Source organism: Plasmodium malariae (genome assembly GCF_900090045.1).
Source record: "Plasmodium malariae genome assembly, chromosome: 12".
In the NCBI taxonomy this organism is placed as follows: domain Eukaryota; phylum Apicomplexa; class Aconoidasida; order Haemosporida; family Plasmodiidae; genus Plasmodium; species Plasmodium malariae.
In genome coordinates, this window is record NC_041786.1 from 2,129,588 (window position 1) to 2,145,870 (window position 16,283).

Consider the following 16,283-nt stretch of genomic DNA (forward strand, 5'->3'; position numbering starts at 1 on the left):
CTCCAAGCGGAATATAAAATAGCTGCACTGTAACTTATTTTATTTACATTTCTCATGAAAGGTAAAAAGCAAAAGGGTATTAATGGAATACACACAAAAAAGGTAATTCTGAAATATAAATGGAAATTATTAATATTCAAATAAGGTAATGAAACATTCATTTTTTTTTTCCTTTTTTCTTAAAATAAAGAGTTTATAAAGTGTTCGTTAGAACAAAAATGCAGAGGCAAAAAAAAAAAAAAAGAAAAAAAAAAGACATAAGTAATAATCTTTCTTCGTATTTCAAATAAGAAATTTGTTCCAAGAAAATGTGCTTAAAATATAGTAGCAGTAGGAAAATTTTTTTATTTTTTTTCAATATAAACATAAATGCATTTATTTTTATTTTTATTATTTATTTATTCTTTTTTTTTTTTCAAATGTACATACAGATTAAATGACTTGTAACACGCAATTAAAAATATTAAAATTATATTTAAGACAGGAAACGCTATTAAGGGGGATATATGGGAGCTTTAATTTTCCTTTATATTCCCTTGTACATATATACACATATAAAAACTTACATGTATATGTGTACCTATGTGTGCACAACACATATATATATGCGTGGGAACACGCATTTGTACGTAGAAATGTGAGTGTTTACAATTGACTGGAGGACATATTCCAAAATTTTTTGTGCCTATATATTTAATTTTTCTTTTTCTTTGTGAAGTAAATATATTTTCTATTTTTTTTTTTTTTTTTTGCATTTTGTTTAACAGTACAACTAACCCTTAAACATTACTTCATTTTAAACACGTCTTTCATAAGTGCATGTTAGTAAAGATCTCTTTCCCTTTCTTTTTCTCTTTCTACACATATATTTACTTATATTTGGTGCTCTACAAAATGAATAGAGCAAGATTCTTTTTACTGTTTTTACTAATTGTATTACTGCACAAAATTACGGATACAAAATGCTCAGGGAAGGGTGAACCTTCATCTCAAGACCCGAGACTGACTCAAACGAAAGTACAAAATTGTTTTTTTGCTTCTTCACTTATTCGTTCACCTGTCTGTTCAGTTGTCTTTTTACTTGTTTATGTACTTACTATTTTATATAATTCTTAACTTTGGAACCTATTTCGCTTTAAAAAATTTACACGTTTTTCTATCCGCCACTTATATTTTTTATACAATATACACTAAAAGAGAGAAAAAAAAAGTAGATTTTTATTTTTCCCTTCTAAAATATTAAAAAAAAAAAGAATTACTCACGCGAATTTCCATTTTATAATTATTTTTATTTTTTCCCTTTCAGGTAGAAAGTACTGAAAATAATATGCCTAGTATTTTTAGTTTATTTTCCGCAAAACCAAAAGACGTACAAAAAAATGTTAACTTTTTTTTGGAGGAGAACAGAAATGTAATAATATAACTACAGAGTTTGAACATTTAAATATGATACTTAGAATATTTGAAAAATAGTGTTGGGTTTTTGGTACATAAAATGGACTACCATTTTGTTTCTCTCTTTTATTTATATTTTACTTTTTTTATTTTGTTTTGAAGTATACTTCGAACGTTTTGCCAGTTAACTAACGTCCTTCTGAACATACATGTAAATAGTTTTTATTACCACTTCTTTTTCAGTATGTACAATTAACAATTTTTTTTTTTTTTCGCTATTTCAGTTATGGCTACGTCGCACACTGAACAATGAAAGTAGGATATTATCAGATACATTATTTGAATAACTTTAAAACAAAAAAATTGAACATATTACAATATACTGACTTAAAACGAAACTGTATACATAAAATTTGTAAATTCATGCATATGCATTGTGTGCACACACATATATATATAGATATGCATTTATATACATAAACATTTTTCATTTCTAGAGAGCAGAAACATGAGGAGGACTTTCGCTGACTTTCAAGAATTAAGACAAAACGATATATTACGGTTTAACGAATTAATGGTCATACAAAATGAGCAAATAAATATGCTAAAAAATGTTATATTGTCTATTAAGGAAATTAAAGAATGACAAAATAAACTATCAAACGTCTGCTATCACTTTCCCGCATTCAGTTGGATACTTTCGATGAGAAATTGTTTATGTCTAGGATTAAATCGCCAACCTCTTACACGTAACAGCAAATATATACCATCTAATATGTAACAACAAATATATACCGTCTAACATGTAACAACAAATATATACCGTCTAACATGTAACAATAAATATATACCGTCTAACATGTAACAACAAATATATACCGTCTAAAATGTAACAATAAATATATACCGTCTAACATGTAACAATAAATATATACCGTCTAACATGTAACAATAAATATATAAAGCCTAACATATTACATTTAATATATAGTGTGCAATGTCTTTTTAATGTGTCATTCTTTCTTTTAGATTAACTTCTGTCAGCTTTTATTATTTGTCATTAAACGAACTAAATTTATTAGCGGCCTTCAAATTTCTTTTGTTTTTTCTATCATAAATGATCATTTATGTAGTATCCATTAGCCGCAAAAATGCAAACAAGTGTACATATATATATATATATATATGTACGTACATGCGTGTACATATGTATTTACGTATGTAATTATTTACGTATGTAATTATTTACGTATGTATGTATTTATGTATGTAATTATTTACGTATGTATTTATTTACGTTTGTATTTATTTACGTTTGTATTTATTTACGTTTGTATGTATTTATGTATGTAATTATTTACGTATGTATTTATTTACGTCTGTATTTATTTACGTTTGTATTTATTTACGTTTGTATGTATTTATGTATGTTACTACGTATTTAATTATGTACATTTTTTTTAATTTTTTTTTTTTTTTACACGCTTATTTTGAATTTAACCAAATGAAAATGAGAAAAACAAAATTGTTATTTATTTTTGTTGCACAAGTTTAGCTAACTTGTTAAATGAAGCTTTTATCATTTAATAATAATTTATTATTCATTATTTATTTTTTTTTTTTTAAGTTATTTTTATTTTTTAATATAAACACAGGACTTCACATTTGTAAAAAAAAAAAAATAAAAAAATAATAATAAAATATATTAAATTAAATAAAATAAAAACACAAAATTTTAGATTAATTTTGAACGTCTAATGTGAGCAATGAAAAAGAATGCTGTAACAAGGAATTAACTAAACATATTATATTCATATATATATTTTTATGCTTACCGATTTGGTAAAATATATACTTATATGGCACTATTTTTACCAAAGATTTTTTTTTTTTCTATCTCATTTGAGATACAATTTTTTTTATTATGATATAAAATAATAAATACGAATATTTGTGCGCCCCAATTTTATAAGAGTATAAATGTATGTGCATAGAGGATAATGCATATATATATGTATATACCTTTATGTATTTATTATTTTTTTTTTTATATTCCCTTTTTATTGAATTATTAGCCTTTTTTGGCGTTATATGTATTTACACGTGCAAAAACGAACTGCCCATAGCGTTAAAGATAGCATGTGATATAATTATTTTTAAATATCTTTTATTTTATAAGATCTTAAGTGATGTAGTAGCATAAAACACAGCTTTAAGATAAAATATGAAAAAATAAATCATGAAATTAATGAAAACAAATGTAAAAAACACATAAGAAAGTAAAATTAAAAGCAGAACATAAGAAATAAATTGAAGTCATGGCTATATCAGACTTAGTTGATGTTCATAAGTTTAAAGAACTCAGGAGGAGTAATCCTACGAAAGCTAAAAACCTTATAAAAAAAATAGTAAAATAGAAATATTTTATATCGAAATTTTTATGTTTCAATATTAAGTAATAGTTTTTTTTTTATTTTATTTTATTTTTATTAGAACAATATCATAATAACTTTTCATTATACATGGAGCTGCTTATCATTTTATTATGTGTGAAACAAATTTTCTATAATTTTGCTCATGTAACAAAATGAATGCCAATTTATTTCTTCGTCTTGTAGAAAAAAAAAAATGCAAAGAAGATAAAAAAAGAGAAAAAGAATGACACGAAAAATAATGCAAATGAAAAAAAAAATTCAGCAAGTGGCTTCAACTATGACTCCTACGTAGAATATGTGGAAGAAGGTAAGTAGAGGAAAATGTGAGCAATGCATAAAGTAGTCACTGATATATATGTACATATTATATGCGTGATTATGTGTGGGGGTATAAGGAACATTTATGTAAGAAGCATGTATACATACGTACATATATATATACCCCTGTACATTTGTACAACTTTTGTATTAACCTATATTAATGTACTCCCTTTGCGCATTTTATATTGTATTTCCAGAAATTGAGGAAGACATTTTAAAAAATTTTGAAGATGTATATAAAAAGTTTAGTTTTAATAGAGAAGCTAATGAAGAATATGAGCATTACATAAGTGAAGAGAAAAAAATTAGTCTGGACGATAGTTATTCAGAAAATGATGAAGAAGAGGAGGAAGAGGAGAGAATAAAGAACAAAGAATATATATCCAAAAAAGCTTTAAAATTATTAAGTAGACCATCAGTAATGAAATTAAAAGAATTTGCTAAAAAACCTGAACTTGTAGAAATATGGGATACAACAGCTAGTGACCCTTATTTTTTTGTTTGGTTAAAATGCTTAAAAAATTCTGTTCCAGTACCTCAGCAATGGTGTCAGAAAAGAAAATACATGCATGGAAAAAGAGGAATTGAAAAATTACCATATATATTACCTCCATATATTCAAGATACGAAAATAAGTGAAATAAGACAAGCTATTAAAGAAAAAGAAGAACAGAAATCTTTAAAACAAAAAATGCGTGATAGAGTTAGACCGAAATTACATACAATGGACATAGATTATCAGACACTTCATGATGCTTTTTTTAAATATGCAACAAAACCTAAATTAGTAAAATTTTCAGATGTTTATTATGAAGGGAAAGAATTTGAGCTGAAAACTAAGAAATTTCGCCCAGGTGTCATTTCAGAGAAATTAAGGAAAGCATTAAATATAGAACCAAATGAGCCCCTACCATGGTTATTTAATATGCAAAAGTATGGACTACCCCCGTCCTTTCCTTATTTAAGTATTCCTGGTCTGAACTCGTTGACAGCTGAACAACCCACGGGAAACGTTAGCACAAACGTTAGCGGTAATGTAAGTGGTAATGTAAGTGGTAATGTAAGTGGTAATGTCAGCAGTAGCGTCAGCGGTAACGTCAGCAGTAACGTCAGCAGTAGCGTCAGCGGTAACATTAACGGTAACATCAATGTGAGCAGTAGCAGTGACAATAAATTGCAACAAGAAAGCGGATCGAAAATTCGGTTCGACAACATAGACGAGTCAGGAAACATTATTTACGGAAATTTCATATCTCATCGAGTGAGTGATAATACCAATAAATATGACGATGATTTTTTATGGGGGGAAATTGATGAAAACTATGAGGACTCAGAAGAAGAATCTGAGGAAAATGAAAATGCAGGGGAAGAGGATGGTGAGGAAAAAAAGAAAAGTCAAACAAAAGAACAAAAAGGAAAAAATGAAAATACAGATGCTGAAAATATAAATATAGATTTGAATGATAATATGAATGAAGATATGTTAAAGAATAATTATGCTAGTGGAATATATAGTGTTGTTACTAATTCAAAATTAAATGGGTCTTATACACCTTATATGGAAAGTGGTTTAACATCTGTAGATTTAACTTCATTTGTATCAGGTTACGAAACACCAAAGTATGTATATACTAATAATTATATGAGTGCACCAAATAATAAACCCTACACAGTTTTACAAAAAGAAGATGTGCCCATTTCGCAGAATAATTTATTTGCTTCAAACATTAAATATAAAATTAGTCCATCCGTTTCTTCTATTATGAATAAAGCTTCTAATATAACTGAAGGGGAAATGACTCCTTTTACGAACATCGGTGTAGGTACGCCATATGTGCAAAGTGAAACGGGTAAAGTTGTACATAAAATTCAACCTGCTACTTCAAATGTGGAGGATATTAAAAAGGAACTAAGTAAATTTGAAGAAATATCAAATAAAGCAAAACTTCTGTCTGCACAAGTGGACAATCCAAAGAAGCCCAAAAAAGACGAGAAAAAAAAAAAAAAAAAAAAGTATTTCAAGTTTTAGGAAAATGGAAGAAGGGGGGGGGAAGAATGTGTTCACATTTGGCGAGCATACGTGCATTGTATATATACATACATACGAGCTTATACGCATATGATGCATAATTGAATAAAACGTTCTCACAATGCACAAGACATTTTTGTTATGAAGGAATTTTTTAGATATACTTATATCTTTAATTCTCATGCAATTTTTTGATTATTTTGAATAATTCGAATTTTTTTTTATTTTTGTATTCATTTTATTATTATTTTTTTTTTTTTTTTTTTGTATGTTTTTAAGGAAAAATTGCACTTTTATGTAGCCCTCATTATTTGAAGTAACAATTTTTTTTAAATTGGTTTTTTTTTTTTTTTTTTTTTTTTTTTTATTCCAAAATTGCTTTTATCGGTTAATCATTTTTTTATCTTTTGTTGTATGTATATTTTAACTTTACCCCCTATTATAATTAACCAAATTTGCTGATTTATGATTTAATGTTTCGGTCCATTTCATAGGTGAAATATCCACGGTAAGTTCACACACCCAGAATTTTGAGTGTATTACCCTTACGAATGTACATTATATGTAAATATGAACATATATAACACTAAAAAGCAAGTAGAAAAAAAAAAAAAAAATACCGCAATGCATAGACACTTATAACCTGTGTATTTACATTACAAATAAAATGTGTCCATAACAAACCCCCCTCAACTTACATTTGGCATTGTGCCAAAATAAAACCTAAACCAAAACACCATAAAATAAATATATATTTTAATAATAACAAAAAAAAAAAAAAAAAAAAAAAAACGTATATAATTTATAAATCCTTAGAGTGGGAGAAAGAATGAAAAAACAAAAAGAAAATGAAAAAAAAAGGAAAAAGTAACGACGATAAAAAGTTAATATTATATGACATCATGCTTGAAAGTGAATCCTTTTTTATATTAAAAGAGTTGGAGGCTCTGGCGCCGAAAAAAGGGATTCGATCTATATTTGTTAAGGGTTACTATATATATGAATATATATATATATATACATGTACGTAGAGATATACGTATATGCATATGTGCATGTGTATGTGCATTTATGAATGATTGCTTCTGGAATTCTGTGAAAAACTGTCCCTTTGTACATTATCAATGAATGTAGACTTGCTTCAGCAACTTGTTGATGATAACAAGGTCAAGTCGGAAAAAGTAGGTTCGCAAAATGTTTTCTGGTATGTACATACAAGTTATACACGTGAACAAACCTTTAAGTATATAAGTGTATATATTTACGGAGCAACTTGTTCTTACTTATCGTTGCATATTATGAACATATGTCACCTCCTGCTTCATGTTCTTTTTAATTTCACACTTTTCAGGGTTTTAAAAACTGAGGAATCCTCGAACTTGCAGAATAAACATCAAGAATTAATGTAATTAAAAATTTTGTTATAACGAGTAATCTAACACACATAAAGTGTATGCATATGCGTAGATAGATCATTTATTACAATTTTTTTTTTTTTAAAAAAAAAGAGAAAAAAAGGGGGAATATGAAGATATTATAAAAAAGGAAAAGGAAGGATATGAGGAATTAGTGAATGCTCTAAAAATATCAGATGTAACAGCAGCACATATTTTTTCATTCACAACAGTTTAATATATACATACATATATATATATATATATATGTATATGTTCGTGTATGTATATAATCGTGTATGTATATAACCGTGTATGTATATGTTTGCGCATGTATATATTTGTGTATGTATATAATCGTGTATGTATATGTTTGTGCATGTATATATTTGTGTACGTATATATATGTGTATGTATATATATGTATATATTTATGCATGTATGCGTAACCTAAGCATGTTTCCGCTTACAACAGGACGAGTTAAGGAGTAAATTAAAAGAAGTTAAAAAACTAACAGACCAATTGGATCATAAAAAAAAGGAACTCGAAAATTTAAAAAAAACAGATATTAAAGAAATAGAAAAAATGAAAGCCCAAAACAAGTGTGCTGTTGAGTCTATACAGAGGTGAACAAAAATATTATCGTTTCGTTATTGTACTAGTATTTCCCCATACATGTATTCATGTACACGCATATATGAGCACAAATGTATGCACACACAAGTGTATACTAATATCTTATTGTTTGCAATAACATCTTTTAATCTTTATTTTGAACTTGAAAGATGGAACAATAATATTTTTATAGTAAAACAATGGATCCAAAATAGAACTGACAGACCTGAAGAAATAGTTGACAGATTACTTGGAATGTAATTATATTTTGAAAAAGAAAAAGAAAATTAGCATGCGTATAATTTAATTAACCTGTGCATCTATGAATTAGAGCCGCATATGTTTGTACGTTTGTTTGTGTGCATGTATGTATGTATATATATACATATATAGTTGTGTTCATTTATTTATTTATTATTATTTTTTTTTTTTTCTCATCTTAGCAAAGATATATTTCACAATTGGAACTAAAATTGTATAGCACTTGGACTTGCAGCAACTGCTATATTCTGTTATGCATGTGAACACACATAAATATATACATACGTACATGTATACATATATACATAAATGTATATAGATATATATTAATAAAGATGTACATTAATTTTGCATATGTAACGATTTTATACAAACGTAAAACAACTGAAAGTGATCTTAATGGTAATGTTTGAAGGGATAAAAAAAAAAATATATGACAACCGTATGACTACAATATTACAGCAGGATGAGAGCAATATGACAGCATTATGACAATAATATGATGACAGAACAACAACAATAAGACTAAAATATGATGACAATACAACAAAAATAAGTCAATAATATGATAACAGTACAATAACAATAAGTCAATAATATGGCAACAATATACTATGTTATTAACAAAAGAGGCCAACTTACTTTTGCACATATAATTACTTATTTTTAAAGAATAAACTTTTGCTAAAATGATTTTGCAGCGTGTAAGATATTTTCGATTTTGTGAAAAAATCGAAATTGTAAAAAAATCACATGCACGTGTAATTCTCGAATTTAAATATTGCCATATATGTATATGTATATATATATATATATGTTTACATTTACGCGTTCATAATTAGTTTATTCACGAAAGATGTTGTAAAAATTAATAAATGCAAAGAACATTCGAGTTTCCTGTTTTTGCACTAAAAATGTTTTATTATATTATGATGTTGTCCAAATAATAATAATAATAATAATAATAATAATAAAAAAAAAAGACTTCGAAAACGCACCATATTTAGTTCAGTACACAATATTTTCTTTTTTCTATGAATTTTATATAAATAATATTGTTGCATTTATTTTTTTTGTACTAATATTTTTTTTTTTTGATCTATCAAAACGTAATACTAAACTGAAAAAAGTCAAAAAAGCTGATTTTGAAGTACTACAAAAATTATGGACATACAATATGTGCATATATGTATAATTATATATACATATGTACAACTGCACATGTTCACATATATTATCCTGATGTCTTTTTATTTTAATAACCGTTGTTATAATGTTTTTCTCAGAATTCTATTCTTCAAAGTTAGGGCAGTAATTTGTTCTGTAAGAGCCCTTTTCATATTTCTTTTATGACATGAAACAACTTCCGTTTTTTTTTTTTTTTTTTTTTTAATTTTCCTTACGAAACTTAAGAATAAAAGATAAAAGATAAAAGGATAAATATATGTACGTATGTGTGTATGTTTACGTTTATATTTATGATTACATGTTCGTGCTTGTATATGCATGTGTGTGTATACTTTTTCTCGCGTAAAGTAAATTTTTTTAGCTTCTCTCTATTATTCTAAACATAATTGTGTACAGCATTTTTCTTTTCTTTTTTTTTTTTTTTTTTTTTTTTAAATATTTAAAGTGTATTTTTACGCTTTTTACTATTTTTATAATTTTTATCTTATATTTAATTAATTCTTTTTTAACTTAAAAATGAAGTGTTGTAGTAAAAATTGTGTAAATGTAGGAATACCCAAAAAAAGAACGAATAAAGACAAACAAGATGAAAAAAAAGAAAGTTCCAACTATGACCACCTCCCCACAACTACGGTCACATTAACGGATGGCTCTATTTACACGGGAACTGTGCAAGTATATATATACGTATATATATAACAATATAAATACATAGGATAATGAAAATTCTGAAATTCAGAAGGCGCACATTTATTGGTTCATGCGTTTATTAGCTCATTTATCTGTTCATCTTTCCATTTATCTGTTCATCTTTCTATTTATCGGCGCACATGCCCACTTACCCATTTACCTTTTTTTTAAAGTTGTGAAATTGCATGTATAGCAAAATTTTTCACATGATTCACATTTAAGTTACATTAATTTGGACTGTTGACATACAGGATGACAAAATACATGGAAAGGGAATTCTAAAGTATCCAAATGGAGAACAATATGAAGGTGAATTTATTAATGGGAAAAAAGACGGAATTGGAAAGTGGTCAGATAAAGAAGGTAATACCTATGAGGGGTCTTGGTTGGATGACAAGAAACATGGTTATGGAATATATAAAACAAAAGAAGGGTTAACTTTTGAAGGGAATTTTGAAAACAATATAAGACAAGGAAAGGGAACCATAACAGCAAATGATAATACAAGATATATCTGTTTTTTTAAGGATGATGTAGAAGAAGGAGAAGTCGAATTTTTCTTTTCCAATGGTGACCATGCATTAGGATATATTAAAGATGGATACTTAGACAAGAATGGAAGGTATGAATTCAAGAACGGGGATATTTATGTTGGTAATTTTGAGAATGGAATGTTTCATGGAAAAGGGTACTATAAATGGAATGACAATTCTTCTTTCACTGTTTATGATGGGGAATATTTTCAAGGAAAAAAGCAAGGGGCAGGTAAACTTACTAAAAACTGTGGTACAGTATTAATCGGTGAATTCAAAGATAATCATTTGCATGGAGAAGTTTTAGAAATCAGTCCCCAAGGAAATCAAACAAAGGGTACCAACTACATAAGCGTGCATAAGTTAATGTATATATGTATTTATAGGTATATGTATTTATAGGTATATGTATTTATAGGTATATGTATTTATAGGTATATGTATTTATAGGTATATGTATGCATAGGTATATGTATTAATAGGTATATGTATTTATAGGTATATATATACATACATACTTACATACGCACACACATATATACACATTTTAATGAACACGACCTGCGCGTATTTATTTATCTGTTTCCCATACCTTACAGTTCTGTACAGTAATGGGAATTATGTGAAGATCATTGAAAAACTTGAGGAAATAATAAACGTGAAAGAAGTTCGTGCAGAATCAGTAGCTAATACCACAATTTTTTCAGATCCTAATATGTATAAAAAGTTATATGAGGTATATAATTAATATAAAAAAAAAGGAAATTCCTTTTTAATGAAGCAAAAGACGTTCGCAACATTTGAATTGACCACGATGGTTATTTCATCATCATTTGATTGATGAGTTTTTGTGCATATATATACACCCATACGTACATATACATACACACTTACAGAAGAATATATATACATGTACGAATGCTCACATTTACAAATGCGTGTGTAAACCCTTGTATGCAAATTTTTTTTTTTGTTCAGATCGAAAAAAAAAAGAAGGCCAAAATTAAAATTCAACTAAAAAAATGAGAAGATAAATTAAGTTATCCATATAATAATAGGACAACTATAAAAGCAACAGTATCCCCTAAATACTTTTTTTTATTTTTTTATGTTACCTTGTTCACTACTTACTCCCTTTTGTGCCTCTTTGTTTCTGTTGTATAAAGTACATAAGCCATATTAAAATTGTTTTATGTAATCTTTTTTTTCTTTTTTTTTTTTTTTTTTTTTGGGGGAATGAAATATGGCTTTTCATCTCACCGGTTTCTTATTTAACCCATTTGGCAACTGAAAATATCTTACAGTAATTTGAAATTATTGTAAGCATATAAAATAAGTATACAGTTCTTTTTTTTAATTATAATAATATCCAAAATGGCTACAATAAACGGAGCAAACACATATGCAGGTATATATATATACATATATATATATATATATATATATATATATATATATATATATATATATATATATATATGTATGTGTGTTGTTCCTTTTTCGTTACTTTAAATAAGTAAAAAAAAGTCCATTTCAAACAGTTCACTTTTTATGGGTGTTAGTAAAAAAAAAAAAAAGTTCGCATGTGTATTATATATACATAATACATACACAACATGCAACCTATTCAATTTCATATATTATTGGGAAAAAAAAGTATTAAAAATCATAATATAAAAAGGAGAAAAGAATATAATAAATAATACACATAAATACATACATAAGCATATATACATATGCATATATACATATGCATATATACACATGTACATATATGCGCGCAGAGGAATAAAAGTAAGCATGTTAAATTTATGTCTTGATAACATAACTTGTTCTTTTGAAGTTCCTTGAAATTTATATACTCTCTCCGTTATTTCTTATATATATTTTAGACTTCTCTTTTCGTAGAATACAACTTTCAAACGTTCAAATACGTAAAATACGTATACAAACATTTAAAAAAAATAAAATTGTAAATCATCGTAATCTTCGTGCTTCTCTTTCTGTTTCTAATAAGGCTAAAATATCACCTTCTCTCACTGGGCCTTTAACATTTCTTATTAAAAATCTTCCAGATAGTTCAGTATCTCCCATAAATTGTGCCCTGACCTGTATAACACCTCCTCTACTTCCTGTTCTTCCTAATACTTTCTCAACTTTCGCTAATTTTGATTTTTCCATATTGCAGTATATATAGGTATCTAAATGTATATAATTTTGAATGTTTCACTTAAAAAATAAAAGTTATAACTAAATCAATTATATTATGAACATGCAAATTTATGCAAAGAAGTATTTATGTAAAGTATATAAATATATATTTATGTAAATCCTTTTTTAAAATATTCTTAAATGCTGAAAACACAAGACTCAAAAGTGTTCATTAGTATACATAAATATTTATATATATATATATATATATATGTGAACTTTTTTTAGAAAAATACGTATTTTGTTTACTGTATTGTACATATATATATAAATACTCTTTGACTTTTTCGTTTTTCTTCTTTACTAATATATATTTTTATTAAATTTTATTTTGTTATAATTATTTTATATTTCGATAGAAATTTTAAAATTTCTATATAATTAATTAGTAATATTATTTTTTTACCTGTTCGTGTTTCTATTTAGCATGATTTTGTTATTTTTTTTTTTTAAATATGTACTGCGGTATGGGTAAAAAAAAAAAAAAAAAGATGTTCCTCATTTATAATTTTTTTATTATTTTCGGTTTAATTTTTTCTTTTCTTTTTTTTTTAAAAGCACCAAGTTTTGCATATATATTATACTAATGCGTTGAATGTTGAATTATTTTTGCCTGTTCTTTTGTTTTTATATAATGTAAAATAGAACAAATTTAACGTAATAAATTATTTTATTATAAACAATTAAAATTCTTCCTTTTAAATATTTTTTTATTGTTTCAATTTCGTCCGTATTATATATAATTATTTATATTTTTTATTTGTTTTTACCAATTTGATTTTTTTGAACCTTTAAAATATTATGAAAAAAATTACGTTCCTTTCTTTCTCTTCAATTTTTCTTGAAGTGATTCAAGTGGTAATTAACTATATATTGTTGGAAAGAATGAAAAAAAAAAATTACATAAAGAAAGAATATATTTTATGTTCTAGTTATTTTATTTGGTAGTTTATTATGTTTTGTTTTGTTTTGTTATATTTTAGTTCAAAAGAACAAATTGAGAGTTTTTATCCTTCTTAAAAAGCATTAATTTTATATCAAAGAGAGTCTTTTACGTATATATTTATTTTTTAATCTTTTCTTTTAAAAAAATAACGTACGGAAAAAGAAAGATATTCCTACGCATTGTGCATCATATATATATTGTGCATATATGTGAACATATTACATACGTACAAACCTATATATATATATATATATATATATATATATATATATGTATACATTTTTGAGACTTAAGTTTGCCCAAATATTGCATTAAATTATGAGTGGATTGTAATAATATGACGTTTTTGGAGCGGGTCATTTTAATATACCATATAAAGGAATCTTAAGCAAAATACATAAATGAAAAATACCTACAAGCAAAAAAGAGGCAAAAATGTATCTTTTTTATTAACCTTTTAAAAAAATTATTTCATAAGATAAAATAAAAATATTAAGTAAACCGCTATATGCATTTGTATATATATATATATATATATATATATATATATATATATACATATGTATATTCTGAAACAATTTAAATTGGAATGAAGTATATGTGCGTATATATTGTATACTTAAACATATAATTCCATTTAATTATATACTGATTATCTTTACTCTTCTATTATTTCAAGTTCATATTGCAACACAGTAATTTTTTATTCATTTTTATATTTTTTGACGTGTGATATAATCAAACACAATATATAACTTGTTGCTGTACGCAAAAATTAACTTTTAACAGTTGTTAATCGTGTTTACTGGTATTCGTAAGTGCAGTTCGTACATATATATATATATATATATATATATATATGTTTATTTATTACAGTATTGCAATGAAAAATCTGAGCATTTTCGTATGCTCGTAAATAATGGTGAATATTTAAACGCAGCACAATTACACATTTAAATGTACCTATATCGTTGTTTTACTAGACATTTTGCTATTTTCACGTTTTGAAAAAATTATTTTTTTTTTTGTAAATGGATGATGATTGCTTTTTTTTTCATTATATTTGTGAATCAAAATATAAAAAAAATATACATTTTCATATTATTCCTTTCTTCAAAAAAAAAAAGTTTTATAAAAAAAAGGAATAAAATATTACAAGTTTACATTTTAAACAAAATGGGCTGTAAAAATATATAGATAAAAAATAAACTTTTGAAAAGAACTATAAAAAAGGAAAAGCGAAATTAATCACATTAAGTAATTTATTTTAATATATAAACAAAAAAAAAGAAAAAAAGAAAAAGAAAAAGAAAAAGAAAACTATTAAGCAAGTAACATAGAGATGGGTTTATAAAAATAATCCTTATATGAAAATATAATAAACAAAAATGTGTTATATAAGAAAAACAAAGCTACCAAAATATTGGAACGTATGTAGATATTATTTATCATTTTTTTTTTTTTTTTATCCTATTGTGATAATCATTTTGCTTTTACATTTTTTCTAATTTCCTAAAAGTTCATAATCGTCATTGTGTGCTTGATGCTTTTGTATATGCTTAATTATTTTCGAACCAACTGCCCATTTTATATGATCTTCTAAATTTCTATTTATATGAAATGCTGGATTATTAATTACATTATTTCCTACTCTTATATTTCCATGTTGAATATATGTTATGGCTAGTTGAATACTTTGAACAAATTTTAACCTGAACAAAATTACAGCTAGTCTTCTTCTACAAAATGAGGAGACAGATATTTTTTCGCATTCAGCTAAACTAGATTTATAACTTATTATTCCCATTTCATATAATTTATCTAATAATTCATCAGTCATTTTAATACGGAATTCATCTTTTTCTGGTAATAGTCTTAATTTCGAAACCAATTTTGTTATATATCCACATATTTTATTATATTTTGTATAATCTTCTCTATCTTGAATTATATATCTTCTCAAAACTTTTACTTCCCTTATATTTTTCGTTCTTTTCCAATCATAAAAATTTACCTTTTTTAGTAACTTTTGCTCATGATATTTCAGTTTTCTCATTTTTAACAAATTTTATAAAAAAATATCACAAAAATGTTTTTGAAATAAAATTCAAATTTTTTAAAATAGCTAGTCAAGCGATATTCCTTCTTTTCAGTCAAACGGGTCTGAAAAAGCATTACCAGGTCAGGGAGTACAAGGGAAAATAAATAAGCATATACACAAACATATATATATATATATATATATATATATATATATATATAAA

General features: G+C 25.5%; 6 protein-coding genes across 6 annotated transcripts; 4 read left to right on the forward strand and 2 right to left on the reverse strand.

The window, feature by feature from the left end:
- Window positions 1-894: 894 nt before the first annotated feature.
- PmUG01_12055200 (conserved Plasmodium protein, unknown function) lies at window positions 895-2,041 on the forward strand (the record flags this gene model as incomplete). The annotated part of the gene is made up of 4 exons (XM_029006776.1): window positions 895-1,017; window positions 1,307-1,411; window positions 1,680-1,710; window positions 1,893-2,041. The coding sequence occupies 4 exons, from the start codon at window positions 895-897 to the stop codon at window positions 2,039-2,041; spliced, it is 408 nt and encodes a 135-aa protein (XP_028863232.1).
- Window positions 2,042-3,713: 1,672 nt separating this feature from the next.
- Window positions 3,714-6,180, forward strand: SF3B2 (splicing factor 3B subunit 2, putative; the record flags this gene model as incomplete). Its single annotated transcript, XM_029006778.1, has 3 exons — window positions 3,714-3,803; window positions 4,014-4,137; window positions 4,349-6,180. 3 exons carry the CDS (start codon window positions 3,714-3,716, stop codon window positions 6,178-6,180), a joined length of 2,046 nt encoding a protein of 681 aa, XP_028863233.1.
- Window positions 6,181-7,028: 848 nt separating this feature from the next.
- MND1 (meiotic nuclear division protein 1, putative) lies at window positions 7,029-8,661 on the forward strand (the record flags this gene model as incomplete). Its single annotated transcript, XM_029006779.1, has 7 exons — window positions 7,029-7,167; window positions 7,315-7,384; window positions 7,532-7,585; window positions 7,689-7,773; window positions 8,050-8,201; window positions 8,361-8,447; window positions 8,634-8,661. 7 exons carry the CDS (start codon window positions 7,029-7,031, stop codon window positions 8,659-8,661), a joined length of 615 nt encoding a protein of 204 aa, XP_028863234.1.
- A 1,494-nt stretch (window positions 8,662-10,155) lies between these two features.
- On the forward strand, window positions 10,156-11,950 carry PmUG01_12055500 (conserved Plasmodium protein, unknown function; the record flags this gene model as incomplete). The annotated part of the gene is made up of 4 exons (XM_029006780.1): window positions 10,156-10,314; window positions 10,581-11,199; window positions 11,462-11,598; window positions 11,921-11,950. 4 exons carry the CDS (start codon window positions 10,156-10,158, stop codon window positions 11,948-11,950), a joined length of 945 nt encoding a protein of 314 aa, XP_028863235.1.
- An 889-nt stretch (window positions 11,951-12,839) lies between these two features.
- PmUG01_12055600 (40S ribosomal protein S28e, putative) lies at window positions 12,840-13,043 on the reverse strand (the record flags this gene model as incomplete). Its single annotated transcript, XM_029006781.1, has 1 exon — window positions 12,840-13,043. One exon carries the CDS (start codon window positions 13,041-13,043, stop codon window positions 12,840-12,842), a length of 204 nt encoding a protein of 67 aa, XP_028863236.1.
- A 2,480-nt stretch (window positions 13,044-15,523) lies between these two features.
- On the reverse strand, window positions 15,524-16,075 carry IMP3 (U3 small nucleolar ribonucleoprotein protein IMP3, putative; the record flags this gene model as incomplete). Its single annotated transcript, XM_029006782.1, has 1 exon — window positions 15,524-16,075. The coding sequence occupies one exon, from the start codon at window positions 16,073-16,075 to the stop codon at window positions 15,524-15,526; it is 552 nt and encodes a 183-aa protein (XP_028863237.1).
- Between the last annotated feature and the right edge of the window lie 208 nt (window positions 16,076-16,283).